The sequence below is a fragment of the Fukomys damarensis genome, unplaced genomic scaffold, assembly GCF_012274545.1.
Source record: "Fukomys damarensis isolate Sample0158 unplaced genomic scaffold, DMR_v1.0_HiC HiC_scaffold_16, whole genome shotgun sequence".
Lineage (NCBI taxonomy): Eukaryota > Metazoa > Chordata > Mammalia > Rodentia > Bathyergidae > Fukomys > Fukomys damarensis.
Genome location: NW_022900928.1, coordinates 31800484 through 31818554, shown reverse-complemented (window position 1 = coordinate 31818554; position 18071 = coordinate 31800484). Strand labels below are relative to the sequence as shown.

General features: G+C 44.1%; 1 protein-coding gene across 1 annotated transcript in view; it reads left to right on the top strand.

The window, feature by feature from the left end:
* Tenm4 (teneurin transmembrane protein 4) overlaps positions 1-18071 on the top strand; it is a 724757-nt gene that overhangs the window by 646228 nt on the left and 60458 nt on the right. The window contains exons 20-22 of the mRNA XM_033763938.1: positions 7868-7987; positions 13727-13988; positions 16525-16792. Coding sequence (XP_033619829.1) covers positions 7868-7987; positions 13727-13988; positions 16525-16792 — 650 coding nt within the window. The remainder of the gene's footprint in view (positions 1-7867; positions 7988-13726; positions 13989-16524; positions 16793-18071) is intronic.

The following is an 18071-nucleotide window of genomic DNA, read 5'->3' as shown; positions in this document are numbered from 1 at the left end:
TTATATATTATAATATAAAATATTATAATATATATATATTCCTTTGCCAGCCAGCAGAAATATTACAGAAGGTTCTTGTAGGAGGAGAGTCAAAGCATCAGCATTCAACAATGAGGTTCTCCCCTGCATGGGCAGTTGGATCTGCAGGCTGGAAGCTCATGCTTCTTCAGTGTCTGCAGGATCTTGGCAGCTTCATTAAGCTACAAGGCCACAGAGCAGTGGCTTCTGGACTCTCCAGGTGCTACAAGCCTGAGGTCCCTGAAGACACTAGAAGTTGCTGAGCCATGTTGTCATTGGGTGGTCACAGTGGGAAGCATGGCCCCGTCCTGGACATCATGCACTCACCTGTTAATGAGGAACTAGACACAGTTGCTCTGAAAAATGTTCCAACTCCAAGGCTAAACCCTACTATCCACAGGAAGGAGTCTGGATTTCCTCTTCGCTCTCCAGAAATGTACACAAAATGATCTGTAGGGACAGCATTTTTGTGATGAATTATAGTCCTTCCTTCTCATGTATATTCCACCTTCCCAGCAAGACATAAGGAAGTTTCTGGTAGAGTCTGAACTGAGCAAGTTCCAAATGGAAAATGAGCGCTTGGGCAGAGTCCGGGTGCCCTAACTCAACTCACAGGCTGTGTTTGGTCAAACTGGAAGGACTTGGTGTGTAGAACCCAAGAGTTGGCAGGTGCCAGATCCTGAAGGATCTGGCCATGTGCCAAGCTAAACAGTTTGAATTCTGTCTATAGCTAGGATGCAGAGTTACTGATGATAGAGTAAAAAACTTCAAAGTTTTGTTTTTTTTTTAATTGAGAAAGTTTGGAAAGTGAGAGATCTTAGGTTACAAGGTGCCTCAAGGGAAGATCTGATCCAACTCCCACCCCTTAATAAAACAGGAATATTAACATAGAGTGATTAGATCAAGTTTTATTGGTTTGGGTCTAAAACCATTGAAAGACATACATAGTAAAGAAAGGAAGAGTTTTGACCTATGCTATAAAGAAAGAAACATAAGAAGTTGGCTTTGGAGTATAATAATATGTACACAAGTAGAGTTTATTTTTCACTCACAAAAAGTTCACCTCTGCCATTTTAAATGGCACAGTGAGGTGATCCCAAGGTGGTCTGTGAGTACAGGAAGAAAAAACTAGGCCTCCTTCTTATATTTACTTTTGTCTTTAAAATAAGAAAGCAAGAATGTTTTATGCCTATAGAATATTGATTTTTACAAATTTGCTCTATTGGTCACTTTGTTACTTGGTTACCTGTCTGGACCAGCAATAAGAAAGAGGGCTGGTATACCCACACTGGTTAATTACTGAATGACAGACAGAGATAGAGGAGAGAGAGAGAGAATTTTGTGCACGTGTGTGTGTGTGTGTTCTTAACCAGACCTATTCATAAAAAAGTCAAGTAGCTTAAGAAAATTTCTGCAATATAATTACAAAAATAAGATAATACTGACAGTACAGTTATAAGCCAGCATGAAAATGGCAGCGCAGATGGGTTCTCTGCTTTGGGGGTAACCTTCAGCATCAATTTGAAGTTCAACATTCTAATGATCACTCTTGTCATAGCTAACAAAAAGTTAACAGATTCAAAGTTACCAAGAAAGCTATTTGAAATATAAATTTTTATCCATTAAACCTTGTACTAAGTGATATTATGCTTTCCAGTATCAATTGATGTTAGCACATACAATTTATAAACAAATATATCAAAGGAGCCTGCTCAAAAATGTCTACAGAAAGGACAGACAATCAAGTAAATTTCAAGAGCCCTGCCCTATTGATGGTAACTCTAATTTTTGAGGCAACTGAGACAAATTGAGATTTCCAGTTAGGCATGTTAGACAGTAAGTAACTTGGGAAGGGAAGTGACTTTCCCAAACTGTCATGGACAAAAATCAGTGGGTCCTGTATTGAATCCTGGCTTGCTCACGTCTTTTTGCAAGAATGGGCAACTGTAGTACCTATCTGCACTTTATTTTCATACCTGCACCCTGAGAATTTTGAAAGAGGTGACCGGGAATGTCTCTTCAGATTCTAACATCTCATGATTGAGGCACCCCCAAGAAAATTGTATGAATGAAAGACATCAGGCTGGAGAAGTTGGCTAAGGAAACTAAGGCAGAGCACTGGATGAGAAACTAGGAAGAACACCTTACAGATCAGACTGTGTGGCCAGGCTGGACAGATGGTCTTAGAAACTGCAGTGGACAGTGTCCGCTGTCATGGGAATCACACCCCCAGCGAGTAGTGGTAATTTGACAGGCTGCCAAGTGGGGCTTCCCATCTGGCCCAGGTGATGTTCTTACAAGACTAGGATAAATTGTGGTAGGTGCTGCAAAGATCCCATTCCATCCACAGGAGTCTGCAGGTGGCACTTTAAGAATTTGTAAAGCCAGGCACATAAATTCATTTAAAGTATACAGTGTAATGCAAAGGAGTGACTTATATAACCAGTAACAGCACAGAGCAGTAAGTACTTTAAAGCAGAGAAAGCCCACAGTTATTTGCTGGATCCCAAGTGATTTTTTTCCATTCTCCTGAATACCAGATCAATTAGCTACATTCCTTTAATAAGAAACAAAAAAAGAAAGAAAGAAAGAAAGAAAGAAAGAGGAAAGCTACATTTTTTTTCTTTTGTCTCCTCATGCAATATACATTGAATAATGTATAACTTACTTTCTGGCATTCTTTGTCCTTTTTTTTTTTAAGTTTTCTTTAAACAAGATGTGCAGGCTGAGGCCAAGTGAGTCCTCTAGGAGAAGGGATCCTGGCTCTGGAAGCATTTGGGTCCAACTGCATGGGAAGGCCCAGTGCTTACAGCCCTAGGTATCTAACCATTTCCCTGGCAAAGTCAAGTAGCTCCAAGTTCTCTGACAGCACTGTCACCTTAAGTAACAGAAGCACATTATCTCTATCTTTATTCAGTAAATAGTTTATTAAGAGCTTACACTCTGTCCTGCCTTCAAATTCCAGGGCAAGCACCTATTTTGGGGGAGGTTTTGCTTTGCCCACTCAGAAATGAGCATCAGCCATGCCCAATGCTGGGAATAGAACAGTGAGCAAGAGGTCATTGGTCTTGTCTTCAAGGAGATCATCATGGTCTGCTGGGGACAAAAGATTGTTCCATTTGTGTGACAACACTTGGGGTTTATGCAACAGTGACTCAGAAGGAGAAAAGCAGCAGACAGTGCTGGGTGAATGCGCTGGCTGTGTTCTGAGAGTGAGAGGCACTTTTCAGATGAGCACCTAGAGGAACATTTCAGAGGTACATGTAAGCATTGTACAAGCTCCATTAAGATCTTGAAGCCACTTGTAGTGGGGCTACTTGAGCTGGATTGTGTAGCACCAGATTCAAACAATTATAAATTCTTAAACAGAAGTTGAGTTCAGTATTATGCCCAGTTGGGGAAAACCTCAGAACACTTGACAGATGAGAGAATGGAGGGAGGTTTCTAGGCCAGATAACTCCAAAGTCATCCCATTAGTTACCAGAGACAGAATTAAGAACTACAACCCCCTGCCCAGAGATATTTCTACCCCTCCTCCTGGAATGACAGAGGAGGTTGGTTTTTCATTTGCTTGATTCGACTTGGGTGGTGGTTTTGTCTCTCCAACACATTCCCCTCTTGATCCCACACCTGGCCGCTGTCCTCAAGATGCCACCAGACAGATCTTCTTTTTCACTGCCATCAGCAAGGGCACCTTGCTGAGCTTATAGTTGGACTAATGCCAGTATATTTGTCACCTCCCTAGCCTGGCGAGCATTCCCTCCTGGCAGAGTTCACCCTGCCTAATTGCTTGTTTTGTATCCCAGCTGCCTGACATATGCCAAACCCATGTGTTGACTTCCTGATTCAGAGATAACTACACCAGGACATTTCAAATTGGCTTTTGTGAGCTCTACCAAGAGTAACTGCAGGGTGTGATTCATGCTTTTCTATAACTTTAGCACCTAACACAGTGCCTGGCTCATAGTAAGGGTCTGATTTTTTTTTTTAAATTAAAGTCAATTTTACTGGGTTCAGGCACGTGACACAATAGAAATAGTAAGGACTTGAAAGTGAGAAGTCCTGGCTTTGAGTGTCAGCTCAACAACCAATTGAGTTCTTTTCTGGGTGACCTTGAGCAAGTCTTTTCTGTCTGATTTTAGTTCCTTGATCATTATTCACTTACCAATCATGGAGCAGTATCCCATGCTTACCCTTTCTCATGAAGATGAGGTCCCAGTCCTCTCTAGCTCACGTGTCAGCACTTTATAAATGTGGATGCCATAATCATATGACAATCACAGTAATAGAGAGACACTGATAAATATAGAGAAGTCCAGAGGAGAAGGTGATTAATTGTGCCAGGAAGACTTGGTGACAGCTTTACTGAGGTGATGACAGTGTAGAAGGGACTCTAAGATCCAGGGAAAATAATACTCCAAAACTCCATTATACCAAAACAGTGATCCAGGAAAATAAAATGTATCAAATACGGGACTGCTGATAAGAGGACCATCTGAGCTAGCTGGAAAGCTAAGGTGATGACGGTGATTTGAACCCCACATCAGTGGTTTCTCACCAATGTGGTCTTCCATTATTGAATTTCACATTCAAAGCAGCAGCTGTAGCTTAGCCACATCCCCGGCACCAAGCACGTACCTGACACTTACTGCAGGGACAAAGTCCCAAAGGTAGAGCAGCTCACAAAAGTAGATTATTAAATGTTTAGAAACCCTGGAAGTTGGTTTCCAAACACAGCCACTACTAAAATTTAAATTATATAAAGTTAAATAAATGACCTTAAAAGCTCATAAATACTCAAATGTATCACTTCTTAAATATTTCACTGTACTTTGTAATTTGCTTTTGGAGTTATGGAGTTGTTGAATCTCTGTGGTAGAAGTACTATAGAATAGCATCCTGTGGTGCATCTCTTCCCAGTTCTGTTCAGTTGTGTTTGTGGGTAACTTGAAATCAGCCATGATGGGAGTATTCATACCACAGCAATGAGCAAGTGCTATAAATTATAGCTGGATTTTTTTTTTAAAGTCTGTTGTTAGACACTAATACACCACTGCTGGCGTCCACTGAAAATGCAGAGGGAGAAAGCAAGCATTGAGAATCCTAACACTCACGCCTTTGCAAACCCCCTTAAACAGAAAACATGTGTCATGAGACATTTCAGAGGCCTCCACAGAGTTGACTTTCCCATCTCCTTTGTTTTAGGAAAGACTTTATGTTAAACTGAATTTTCTTGACAACTGAAAAGAATGGTCAAATGGAAGGCAGATAGAAGTGTTTTTATCCAGGACTTGATTTCTGAGCCAAATGCCTATTTTGGCATGAGAACTCTATGGCCTGGAGGGGTACAGGGAGTCAACTTAATTTTCTCCAGGATCCAAAAGCAATCCACAGGAGCCTGGGCTAAAATTACATCTGCTGGCTTGCCAAATCAGAGGCTACATGATAGCCAAATGGCACTGATTTAAGGTTCACCAATTTCCAGGAAATCCCCAAAGAGAGATAAATCAGAGAAAGCTGGCCTGCATGTGCATGAGGGGCAGCAGCCAGGGCAGCCCCCAAAGGGAAACCGTCCCCAGAGGGCTGGTTATTGTCTAGGCAGAATCCAAAGGTATACGTGTGGGGAGAAGGCTGGATAGTAGCCAGCATCAAGGGATGAGATCTGTTAGTAATTCTCTAGAAGGACAAAGTTTCAGCAATAAGAAATTCAATTGTCCTCCATTAAAGAAAGCATCTCTCAGTACCAGTTGAATACAATTGATGGAATAAATCTTTCCCATTAGCGGAGAGATAATTTCACATAAATATATTGGGAGACCTTCAGAGCAGGACTGAAAGTCTGCTGAGCCTCTCCTGCTTCACTTGTTTGCCATGTAATTGCATTTAGACCAAGGGCCTCGGAAGGAAACCACTGACTGAATTAACATTAACCAGATTGCGTGGCATGGAGCGGGGTGGGGGGTGGCACGCTCGGTGCATTGTGGGTAGTTGCTCTTGCCTTCAGAAAGGACAAGCTGACACTAGTGAGACCAGCTGCTTGCAAGCCTGGTGTTAATTGTTTTCCTCATCAAACAGAGAAAAGTTTATCACTCTGGTGAGGTTGGGATGTGGGTACCTAATAAAGCAGGGACTGGGTTTGTGTTTTTTTTTTTCATGAATGCCCCTGGGCTCAACAGTAGCTTTTCCCTAGACCAGGAATTTAAAAACCTTCTGAAACCAGGGGAGTGGAGAGAGTTGCATGGGCAGCAACACCTGCCCGAGATTTTTCTTGTCAGGGAGGACTATATCTTCATCATCCTATGTTGACACCAGCCAGCACTGTCATTCCCACCTATCACTCATAGTAAACAGACTGCTCTAGCATTATAAAATTATAGACTCAGAGTCAAGCCTGATTCAGCCACCACTGTCCTACGTGGCTTTGGGCCAATAACATAACCTCCAAGTTTCCTCCTCTGCAAAATGAGAGGGTTCCACTAGCTCAGTGACTTTTTTGCCTTCTACAGAGACTAAGGCCCCACAGAGCTGCCTTCAGAGCAGCCCAAGACAGAAAAAGTCTTTACCTCTGCTACATGTAGGGCAGATCTTCTTCTGGTTTGTTTTCCACTCTGGGGTTCTCATATAAAAGCTCATCTCTAAAAAGATTCTGTTTCTGAAATATGTGGAAAGCCATTATTCTAGATGATCTCTAATTGCACCATTTACCTGATCAGTTGCCCCAACGTGTTTTTAACTGTGACCTAGTACTTGTGAGACATAGTCCAGGCAATGTGGAAAGGGTGAAACCTTGGCCCTCCCCTCAGAAGGCTGGTCTAGTGGAGAGAAGAGGTCACCGTTTTATGAGATATCAAGGTGTTGGTGTCCGACTTTGAGGGGCAGAGGGACTAGTCCAATTAGGGGCATCATGAAGGACTTGAGTGAAGAGGTATCCTTTGAAGTGGGTCTTGTTGGCAGGCTATGGGAATGACATTTGAGGCAGGTGGAAAACACTGCCCAGATTCAAGGCACTGTGCAGCGCTCATCTGGCAAGTTTGGGAAAAGCACATGGTTTGAGGAAGTGTGGGGGCACAGGGTTTTGGGAGATGCTAGCATCTGCCCTTCCTGTCTCTAATGCCAGATGAGAGGAATCACACTCCGTCCCTCTCCCTGTCTTGTATGTTCTCTTCTAATGACTCAGTTAGTGACAGTAATAGCTATTGTGACCTATAGAGCCATCTTTATGCCAGGGAGAAAACAACCAGAGATTCAAAAAACCATTGTGTATCTGTACAAGTGCAGAGAACTAGGAAACTGCAGGGCTGGACTTGAGCCCGAGGCACTGACTCCAAATCTACACACATCACTACAGCGTATTGCCCTCTAGGATCAGCTTTATTTCCTTACAGCTTGATATGATATCCTCAGAAAAATAACCACTGAGTGAAATACTTGAGAACGCTTCCCAAGGACAGTTGTTTCAGGGACACTTTGATGCCTTAAACTGAGGTGATAGTTTTTGTTTGTTGCGAACTGGAGTTTGAACCTTCACACTGAGTACATTCTCAGCCCTACTTATTTATTTACTTATATTTTTTTAGATTTTGAGACAAGGTCTCACTAAGTTGCCAAGGTAAGCTTGAACTTGTGATCCTCCTGCCTCAGCCTCCCAGCCTGGGATTGCAGGCATGCACCACCACCCCCAGCTTAAGATGATATTTTTTAAAATCAATTGTTCATCTGGAGTGAGCAACATGAGCCTCTAGGAATAATATGTGTCTGAGTGACCAGTCTCCTATTCTAGGGCTCCTTTGCTGACCCGGGCTCTGACCATGAATGGCACATGATGATATTCTCTCTTCTCTTCCCATAGGCATGCGTGTGTCATTCGTGGTCAAGTGATGACTTCAGATGGGACCCCACTGGTTGGTGTGAACATCAGCTTCATCAACAACCCTCTCTTTGGGTACACAGTCAGCAGGCAAGATGGGAGGTAGGAGACTTTACGGGCCGGAAATCAGATGCCAGCTCTGTGGTTCACTAGTGGTATGACCTTGTCTGACTCTGGCCTAGGTCCCTTTGGCCAAGTTACCCTGCCCCGTGACTTGTAGGAAGCACTGTCGTGCAGACTGCATTCTGCAGACTAGATGGCTCCAGAAACCTCAGCTGTTCCTGTTGTGTGGTTTCCATTCTGCAACTGCATAGGTCATTGGAAGCAATGTGGGTAGTAACAGAATTCTGAACTTTTAATTCTTCTGAGAATCATCGGTAGAATGAAGCACAGTGGTGCACATTGGCTGACAAACTTCACTCTTTCCGATATTCTGGCCATAACCAAATTGGACAAGCCCCAGACCAAATTTCCCCATTCAGTCAGCATCGCGTTTGACTTGGTTCTCATCCAGTCAAGTTTGCAACCTGCATGCTGGAAAGAATGAACTTTTTGACCAAGGTACTACTGTACTGTGTCACTGAGCTATATCCCCAGCCCATAATAGGTGTTTAATAAATCCTAGTTCCCTATCCCGCTTGGATTCATTGCTATATTTTTGGGGTCTGGCACCCAGTAAATGTGTAGTAAATATCAGTTATTTACTAAAATTGCAAATTATGAAAAACTGAGGAGATGGTTGTGGGGCAGGCATTGAGAGTATTAGGAATAAAAAAGAAGTCGAATATTTAGGCTGTTGGTGCTGACAAGTCCTCTATTTTTAATAAAATCAGGTGGTGGCAGTCCATCTGGCTAAGTGCGGGCCCATAAGGTTATTTTTCACTCTGTGTTGGAAATTACGCTCCAGGCTGATTGATTTTAGCACCTCTTTAATCCAATATCAGATGTGAACATATCCCAGCCGAGGTGATAATGAAGTAAAAGCTCGTCTGTTTGTAGACATGTGTGCCTTCTAGACGGGGTTGGCAAGCTCAGCATGGGGAGCCCTAGCCTCTATGTGAATGGGAAGGACCCAGCTGGGAGAGACTGGGACCTTTGCACCAAGGGTACACTGGCCAGACCGGGCCACTGCTCCCTGTCCTGCACACCTGCTGACCCAGGAGACGCCTCAGTGCAGACCCCTATGAGAGAATCTCCTATGAAAGAATCTCCTCCGTTATGCTGTCTCTACAGCCTTCCCATTTGGGACTGTTTGGCTTATACAAATGGACCTATAAGCAGCCTAGGCAACAGGTGTCCCAACTACATTATTACCTGCCGGGAAACCATCCTCAGAAAGAAACCTTTAGAACTGCTCTTTTTGTCATGAAATTTCCCCCTCCCTCATATGTGATGGCAAATTATCAAACCTTGGCCCTGCTGAGCTTGGTTGATATAGGTCTATAAAATACACAGAGCCTGGTGTAAGTGTGGTCTTCCTTGGGAAAAGCTCACTGTCTTGTACCTCCAGGCCTTTATTCTTCCTGTTTGTACCACCCCTGCAGTCTCTCCCTGCCTGGAGAGCATGGAGGCCCCTGGGAGCAGTGTTTCCTCCATCTGCCTCCTAAGTTAAGGCCAAATAGCCAGGATGGCTACCGTGTAGAGTTTGTGCCTCAACTCATTTCTTACCAATGCATTGTGGGGTTTACATTTTTTTCTCAATGTAGACACAGACAATTGTAGACAAGTTGTAACTTGTGCCAATACCATATGACACTCTTGTTTATCTGTGAACAGGGAGCATTTTTACTCTCTCCTTCCACCGTTCCTTGACCCTTTTCTTTCCTCTCTTCTCTGGGAGATAACATAAGGTGAGAGATATAGTCTGAGATAGGAACATATGCGATCATACTGTGAGCCCAGGGACTGTAACCTTTGCTTTCCATATAGACACCATTACACCCTAACCAGCTCCCCAGCCCCTACACACACACACACACACACACACACACGCACGCACACACATACACACAACACTGAAATAAACAGACTTTAAGCCTTAAACAGAAGGAGCTCATAAACAGAAAACAGTAACAGAGAAGTTAGCCAAAGAACTTGTTAAAAAGTCCGAAAATAGAAGTCATTAAGAAAAAACTAAAAGAATAGCAGACAAGAGAAACAGTTCAGGCTCATTGAATTGAAAAATGGGATTATACAGAGCATGACGCCCAGGGAATGTGTGGGGCCCTATGCTTTTCCCATCCATCACCCATCTAATTACTAACCTTGCCAAGTGATTATGATTGTCAGCTTCATTTTACAGATGAGGGGGAGAAAAAAAACAGGTGAGTTACAGATGAGGAAATCGAGGCTTGGAAAAGTGATATACCTGCGGAGTAAGTAGCTGTGCTCCAACCAGCACTAAGCGCTTTGGTTTTCTCTGAGAACCCAGCCTTCCCTTTGGGGTCAGATTCACATTCATATCCACAACAAGGTCTCCCTGCCAGATGAGCAGGCCTGGCCCTGGCCCATTGCTCTCAGCTCTTGGCAAGACCAGCTGCCCCCAGTCTGCTCACAGCCTTGAGAATATGTCTTTTCATGTTTGCCTTCCCTCCCTTCCCACACTCAGCCTCTCATACAGGGAGCTTGTTGTGAGTCTGGCCAAAATTCTGTTTGATAGTTAAAAATGTTCTGTCAAAGCACAGATGCTATTAGTTCTGTGACAGAAAAGTGGTTCTTTGAGTGTTTCCCCCAAACCATGGATAGTCTTCTGAACTTTTGATCTAAAATAAATAGTGTTGCCCTGGTGTTTTCCTACATTGTTTATTGAAGGATAGTGGTACCTGGTTTCTTCATCCCAAGGGTGGCACAGAAAGGGCTGAGTGAGGGTCAAGAAGTTCCTAAAGGTAAGAAGTTCCTAAAGAGGACAGAAGAGTCAGTCTTTAGAGCTGGTGCACCGAAATCTGGGAGGAACCATCTATCAAGAGCAGGATTTGGCACTAGATGGACAGTTAAATATAAAATCCTTGCAGCCCTACAGAAAGGAAGAGCAAGCTGCAGCAGGGGGCCACTGGTCCCCCAAGGTAGATTCATCAGAGGGAATGAGATCCTGCACTAAGGTCTCTCAGACCAGTTGCAGGCAAACGCTGCATGGGCTTGCAACATCAGCCACACGAAGAAAGGAGTTGGAATATTCAGTGGACAGTAAGTTCAAAAGTAGTTGGGAGTGTTGCTCATGCATTCATCCTATTAATTTTTAACTGTCAAGCCATCAAGCACTCAGCTTGGCCCTAGATTGGCAGGGGAATCAATGTCCCTGGCCCAAGAGCTAAATGAGCAGAGTAATGTGAGGTGGACTCTAAAAAGGAATGGACATGCTGCGTGGAAGCTGGGCTGGGGGCTGGAGTTCTGGTGGGGTACGGCTGTGTGGGAGGTGATGTTTGAACTGTTCAAAAAAAAAACAAGATGAGGGGCGGGGGATTTAGCTCAGTGGCTCCGCTGCCTGCCTCACCAGCACAAGGACCCAAGTTTGATCCCGGTACCAAAAAAAAAATTATAAAAAACAAGATGAGGGCAGACCTTAGATATGTACCCTAAAAGTAATCACTAAAAGGACTTTGTCCAAAGAGACACTATATGCAGGGGATAGCAGGTGCACCCCACTGTTTCTAGGTCTTTCAAGGATGACATAGGGCAGAAGGAAGAGACCAGTCTGAAGTCCTCTCAGTAGGTACAGCCAGGCCCAGTGGAAACAGAACTAGGAGGAGGGAGAACCCAAGCACAATTCCAAATTTCTATGGAATATCTTGACAAGTCATAACTAGCTGAAGATAGGCCATTGTTCCTGTGGATATAGCAAGATCCTTATCACTGGAAGTGAGTAAATAGGAACTAAATGATCCTTTGATGGTGATTCTGTAAAAGGGACTAGAGCATCATATTGGGAAGGGAGGTTATGGCAAATGACTAATAGGTACCCTTCCTATAGTTCAGCTGTTACTTGATTTTATGAAACTGTCTTAGTAGGGAAAAGGACAAAAAATTCTAGTGTGAGATCTTTTGCATACTAACACGGGATGTTAGACACAGCCAGACACTCTACTTGGCTAAGCAGCCTGCCCTACGGGGTTAGTGAGTGTCCTTGATTTATGCCTGGGCTTCCTTTCCCTTTGTCCATAACCTGAGCTCAGTAGCCTCTGAGCATGTGGCTGTGGAACCACAGATCAGGCTCCCTTGGGAGTGGGGCACTGTCAGAAACACTGAGGCATACAAATGTGGACTCACTTGCCTTGGATTTTCAACAATAAAGGGTCCATGCCAAGGTTTGGAAGGACAAGTGCCTTGCTTTGGTTTGTGTGCAGGTGATGGCAGTTAATGAGAGTTCAGATCCCAGAACCCAGCAAGCTACCAGCATTTTTCTGGCTGGGTCTTGTTTGATGAGTACAAAATGTTTTGGGGGTAGTGTGGCCAAATGTATCTAAAAGTGTACCTTGCTTTAGTATAATCCTCTTATGTGTCTTACATGTTCTTTGGCCTATTAGTCTGGCTGTTAATCTGCATTTATGATCATTAACTTGGTAAAGACATAAGAGAAATAAATAAATCTGATGCTGGCAAAAAAAAAAAAAGAAAAAATGTTTAAAAGAAATAAACAGGGTTTGAACGGAAGTAGAGCAAAAAAAGAATTGAGATGTGTTATGGACATGTACCAGTTCCTCACAGTGAATGTAATCATTATGTACTGCAGTGGTGCACTAATAAAAAATATATTATTAAGCCAAAAAAGATAATGGGAGGTGAAATGAGAAAGATTCTGCCTGTAACATCCCCCGCAAGTCTGGAATAGGAGAGGCCCAGGAGAAGGAGAGGGGAATCACCTAAGGGGAAGGGCCTGGAGACACAGGCCTGTTTGGTGGTAGAGGACAGAACCAGGCCTAGGATGCCGTCCATCCACAGAGCATTGTGAAGAGAGGCCAGGTCCCAGCGCTCAGCCCTGTCTCAGTGACCTCATCTCACCTGGATGGTTGATGCTCTGTCTTCTTATTCCCCTTTCCCTTGTAAGATACTATACTATGATTCTAATTGTGCTGTCTCTAAACAGCACAGGTATTTTGTGATTGCAAAGGCTTTTGTTGAGCAATCAACATGATGAGAACCAAAATTACAGTAGTCCTAGATTCTGAGTGAATTAAGAACAATCCACTCTAACTTTTGCATTTTACAGATGAGAAAAGTGAGGATCAGAAATGCTATGACCACAGTTAATGACAGAAACAGGATTAGGCCTAGGGTTCCTGATACCCAGGTCAAAGCATTTTCTGCTTTATTACAGCGACTTTGCCGGGCTTCAGCTTGACACAGTTTAGAAACCCGTTGTACCAGGAGCACAACAGCAGCCAGGTAGCAGCTATCCTGTGCCCTGGAAAGTGGCCCTCTGTTGCAGTGATTAATTTGGCTTCAATAAATTCTCTATGGTGAATCATTTGACAACAACAGATGCTTTCTGGACTCACTGCCCCTGTTTGTGGGCACAGTTGAGTCTCTAAGTCAGTGGTGGCGAACCTTTTAGAAACCAGGTTCCAAACTGCTACCCCAAACCCACTTATTTATTACCACTTATTTACCAATGCTGCAGTTTAACCTGAACACTGAGGTTGTAGCTTAGAAAAAACTAATTCTATACTAACATCTTTAGTCTTAAAAGAAAAATACAATAAAACACATACCATAGGTTCACCACCACTGCTCGAGGTGTTGGGGCCTCCCTCACTACGTGCTCATATGCTTTGTATGATTTTCTCTCCTGTCTCTTTCTCCTCCTCCTCATCATCCTGCTTTCTCTGCTACTCCCTGCTCCCTCAGCTTTGACTTGGTCACAAATGGCGGCATCTCCATCATCCTGAGGTTCGAGCGGGCACCTTTCATCACACAGGAGCACACCCTCTGGCTACCCTGGGATCGTTTCTTTGTCATGGAAACCATTGTCATGAGGCATGAGGAGAACGAGATTCCCAGCTGTGACCTGAGCAACTTCGCTCGCCCCAACCCTGTCGTGTCTCCATCCCCACTGACGTCCTTCGCCAGCTCCTGTGCAGAGAAAGGTCCTATCGTTCCAGAAATTCAGGTACCTAACTGCATTTTGCCATGCTTTTGTTTCATTTTGGGAATGGTGTTGGACCTCAGAAATGGTAGAAAGAAGAAAGCACCCTATTATCAGTCCATCTTGCAGAATCCAGCTGCCAAATCCTACAGCAGGCACGGTGTCAGGACATGAGGGCTACTGTCCTGTGTGCTGAAAACACATGAAGTGGGTTAACCTGCCTGGCACACTAGGGCTTGTAGTCAAGTCCCCCCAAACACACTCTGTCATTTAGCTCACTTCTACTCTCCTTTTCCACAGCCTCCAGGGTGTTCCCCCTCTCAATATTTCCATTAAAGTGTTTATAATAATAGGTTCTACCAAGAGGAATAAGCCACAGGATCCCAAATAGTGAACATTATAATAAAGATTAAATGAGGAAAATGTACATGAGCTACTTAGCACAATGTCAGACACCTAGTAAGTGCTCGATATATTTTAGCTATTATTATTATTATTATGAAAATTATTTAATACATGCTGCCTTCATGCCAATTAAGAATTACTTTGGCGCAAATCTATACACACAAGTGTTTTACTTAATTGTCATTAAAGGGAAGTAATTGGGAAAGATGCATTTTAATCTGATGGAAATCAAGATAGATTCTTTGCCTAACAAAGGCCCACCAAGTTGCATGTCCTCTGTCATCCCCAACCTGATTTCTAAGGGCAGAGAGGAAGGCCTGGGGAAGGTGAGAGATGGCAAAGCAGAATCCCCCCACCCCCTGTCACTTTCCCTGCCTAATGGGAACTTGGGTGATGTGCATGTTAATGGATTGCCCAGGTGCCAGTGGAGCAGAGTTTATACATTTATGTGTGTGTATTTCATGCCTGGCTGAGCAAACACATCTCTCTGCGTGTGCCCTGTTGCATGGCTTCCAACACTAACCCATAGGAAGGAAATACAACCATTTTGCAATTCTTATTGCACTCACAGGTTGAAAGTACACACCTTTTCAGAGATTCAACACCTGTCTCCTGTCTGAACAACCAGGCTGACCTTTCTTATGAAATGGTTGTCAGCGGAGATAGAACTTGCTGGAGAGAACTAATTTGTTACTCAACCCTGCCTTAGCTCCAGCTAGACATTTTTCCCCAAGAGCAGGGACTTTGGAACAAATGAGGTTCAAGGTTACACCTCTTTACAGTGCTCCCAGAGCTGGGTGGCTATAGGTCCAGTTGGGGCACCAACCTTGCTTATTGTCACACTCAAAAAATACACAAAAACAAACATTTTGGTTTTCCCAGGCCTATCATTGGCTAACCTGGGAAATAGAAAGCATGAAGAGAAATATTCATAAGAGCATCAGGATCATACCTGAGGCCTGCCTATGGTTCACCAGGGGTACAGGCTGCATATCCTAGAACTTGTAATCTGTGGTTTCAGAAGATGGCCTTGGTTTTCCTATGTTCAGGAGAGCAGGATAGGGTGAAGGTTCATACCCTTCTGTGAAATGGACAGAATAAAAAAGTCCAAGTTCTTCTGTGAGCACAAGGTAAAATAATCATTGCCCTTGGATGAAGCAATTAACTTCATGGTCTCTTCTTGAAAGAGAACCCACAGCACCAAGCTGATGAAATTCTCTGCTGTTGCCATATGCCTGATCATCTGGCATTCACTGACTCTTTAGGTCTTGGGTCTGAGCCCACCATACCCAGCAGGTAAAGCTCTTCCTTCCCCACCCGACAGGGTTCAACTGATAGGGCACTTGAGTGGGGACCTAATGTGCACCAAAACTCCATGCTGCCAAGTTGGCCTCTCTGGGCTGAGTGGGATCATTGGAGCAGGTCTCTGACGGGCTGTGCTGTCAACTGTGCCTGATAATTGGTTTGGCAAACCTTGTATAGTCTGTTTACTTCCCTGGAAAGGATTGCTACTGGAGATAGATCTTCCTTTAGCAAAGGTTCAAGAGTGAAGCCATCCTTCTTCTTCCTAGCACCTCCTGTTTCCAGCACTGTCAGCACCTGCAGGATCTAATATCCTAATAGCATCAACGTGCCAGGCACTTCTCACATGTAACCTCCTTCCACCCTGTGCTCATCCAGTGAGGAAAACTGGGATGCAGAGGTCCCTAAGTTTTGGTTCTTTTTTTTTTAGAACAACACAGTAAATTGGAGTTGGCATGCCACTAAATATCTGATATGCATTATCCTATGTGTTTCTGCCAGTTGCATAGAAAAGTGGTTATTATCATGCTTGTTACACAGAGAAGGAGCCTAAGGCTCATGGAGGCCATGTGGCCTTTGCCAGGCTTTACCGCATAAGAGTTGGCCCCAAAACCAAGTCTACTGCTTTGTTTTCCTTCTCCCTCAGTCCCTTTTCTCCTTTCTCATCCTTTGTTCCCCTTCATCCTCATCTTCTTTTTATCCCCCTCTTCTTTTTATTCTTCCTCTTCCCCCATCTTACCTCTTCTCCTCTGCTTTGTCCTCTGCCTCTTGCAAACCCAGTCTTGCGGCCATGGCCATCTGCCCTACCCTGCGTGACTCATCGGCCATCCCTTGTGCTCTGTCTCTTCTCCAGGCTCTGCAGGAGGAAATTGCCATCTCTGGCTGCAAGATAAGGCTGAACTACCTGAGCAGCCGCACCCCAGGCTACAAATCCGTCCTGAGGATCAGTCTCACCCACCCTACTATTCCCTTCAACCTCATGAAGGTCCACCTCATGGTGGCAGTTGAGGGCCGCCTCTTCCGGAAGTGGTTTGCTGCAGCACCAGAACTATCCTATTATTTCATCTGGGACAAGACAGATGTCTATAACCAGAAGGTGTTTGGGCTCTCTGAAGCCTTTGGTAAGCCTCTGCACCATAGAACACAGTGCTATCCTCAGAGAACGAGTACCTGGGGGAAGAGAATCTTTCCACCTCCCTGGCTACCTCTTCCCCCTTTCTCCTCTCAGATCAAAAATACCTCAAGCTTAATTGGCCTGAAAGACCTCTGAATGGCCTTCTAGGACCTGAAAGAATGGCTGGAAAGACCTGAATGTGGGAAATTTGACCATTAAAAATGGCTACAAAACCAAATGGCCCTTAGAAAACACTGTGGTGGTATGTGACAAGCTAAGGGATGCTATAAGCAAAAAAGGTAGAATCTGTGGATGTTGGCTGGCCATGCCACAGACATCCTGCCTAACCTGACACATTAAAATAGAGGAGCTAAAAATCCAAGATTCTTTCATCATTGTGAGGTATAGAAGCTAAAATACTCCCTTCGTCCAAAGTGCATTTTAGACCTCACGATCTTATTTCCTATCAGAGAAGTTGTCTCTGTTGTTCTTGCTGTGTCCTTCGTGGAGATGAAGCCAAAACTGAAGATAGCTTCCCCCCATCTCACTGAGACCTTGAGTTTCTGGGGCTGGCTGTACTCCTTCCAACTTCTGTAGCAGAACGTGGTCCCCACAAAAGGTACAGAGCTGGACATTAGCAGTCTTGACCCCTGTATGGCGAATCCACCAGGAACTTAATAATAGCACAGCACATAGCCACATCTTGAACCCTACTGCCATGCCATTTTCTTTGCTAGCGAAGGCAGAATGAGGGAGAGAGAAGTAAATTTGTTTTTAGAAAGGAAGAAAAGGAGGGAAGGAAGGAAAGAGGTAGAAAGACTAGGTGGGAAGGGAAGGAAATAAGAGCCTGTCCCTTGAGTACCTGCTGTGGGCGATGTGCTCTTCTGTACTTTTATAACTCCATGAAAGCTTACAACCACCTTTGTAAGGAATCCTTATTCCTAAATTCTGTGTGAGGCCCAGAGAAGTGAGATGGTTTCCCATGATACACAACTGATAGCTACCCTTATCCCGGTCTTCGTGGTAGGTCGCATCCTTATCCTCATGGCACACTGGAAACAAGTTGCCATCTGTCACTGTTCAAGCTCCTTCTATAGAACGAATCATATCTGTAAGTGAAAGGGTTACAGTTTCTATGGGTGAAATATTTAGTGCCCACCAGTGAGTTAAAAGGGAAAAGTCCACACGATAAAATGTCGGGGCTGAGATCACAAATGACCAGAAGGAGACATAGTGACTGCTAGCAGGACTCAGGTCGTGAGTAAGAGGGCACAGTCACAACTTCC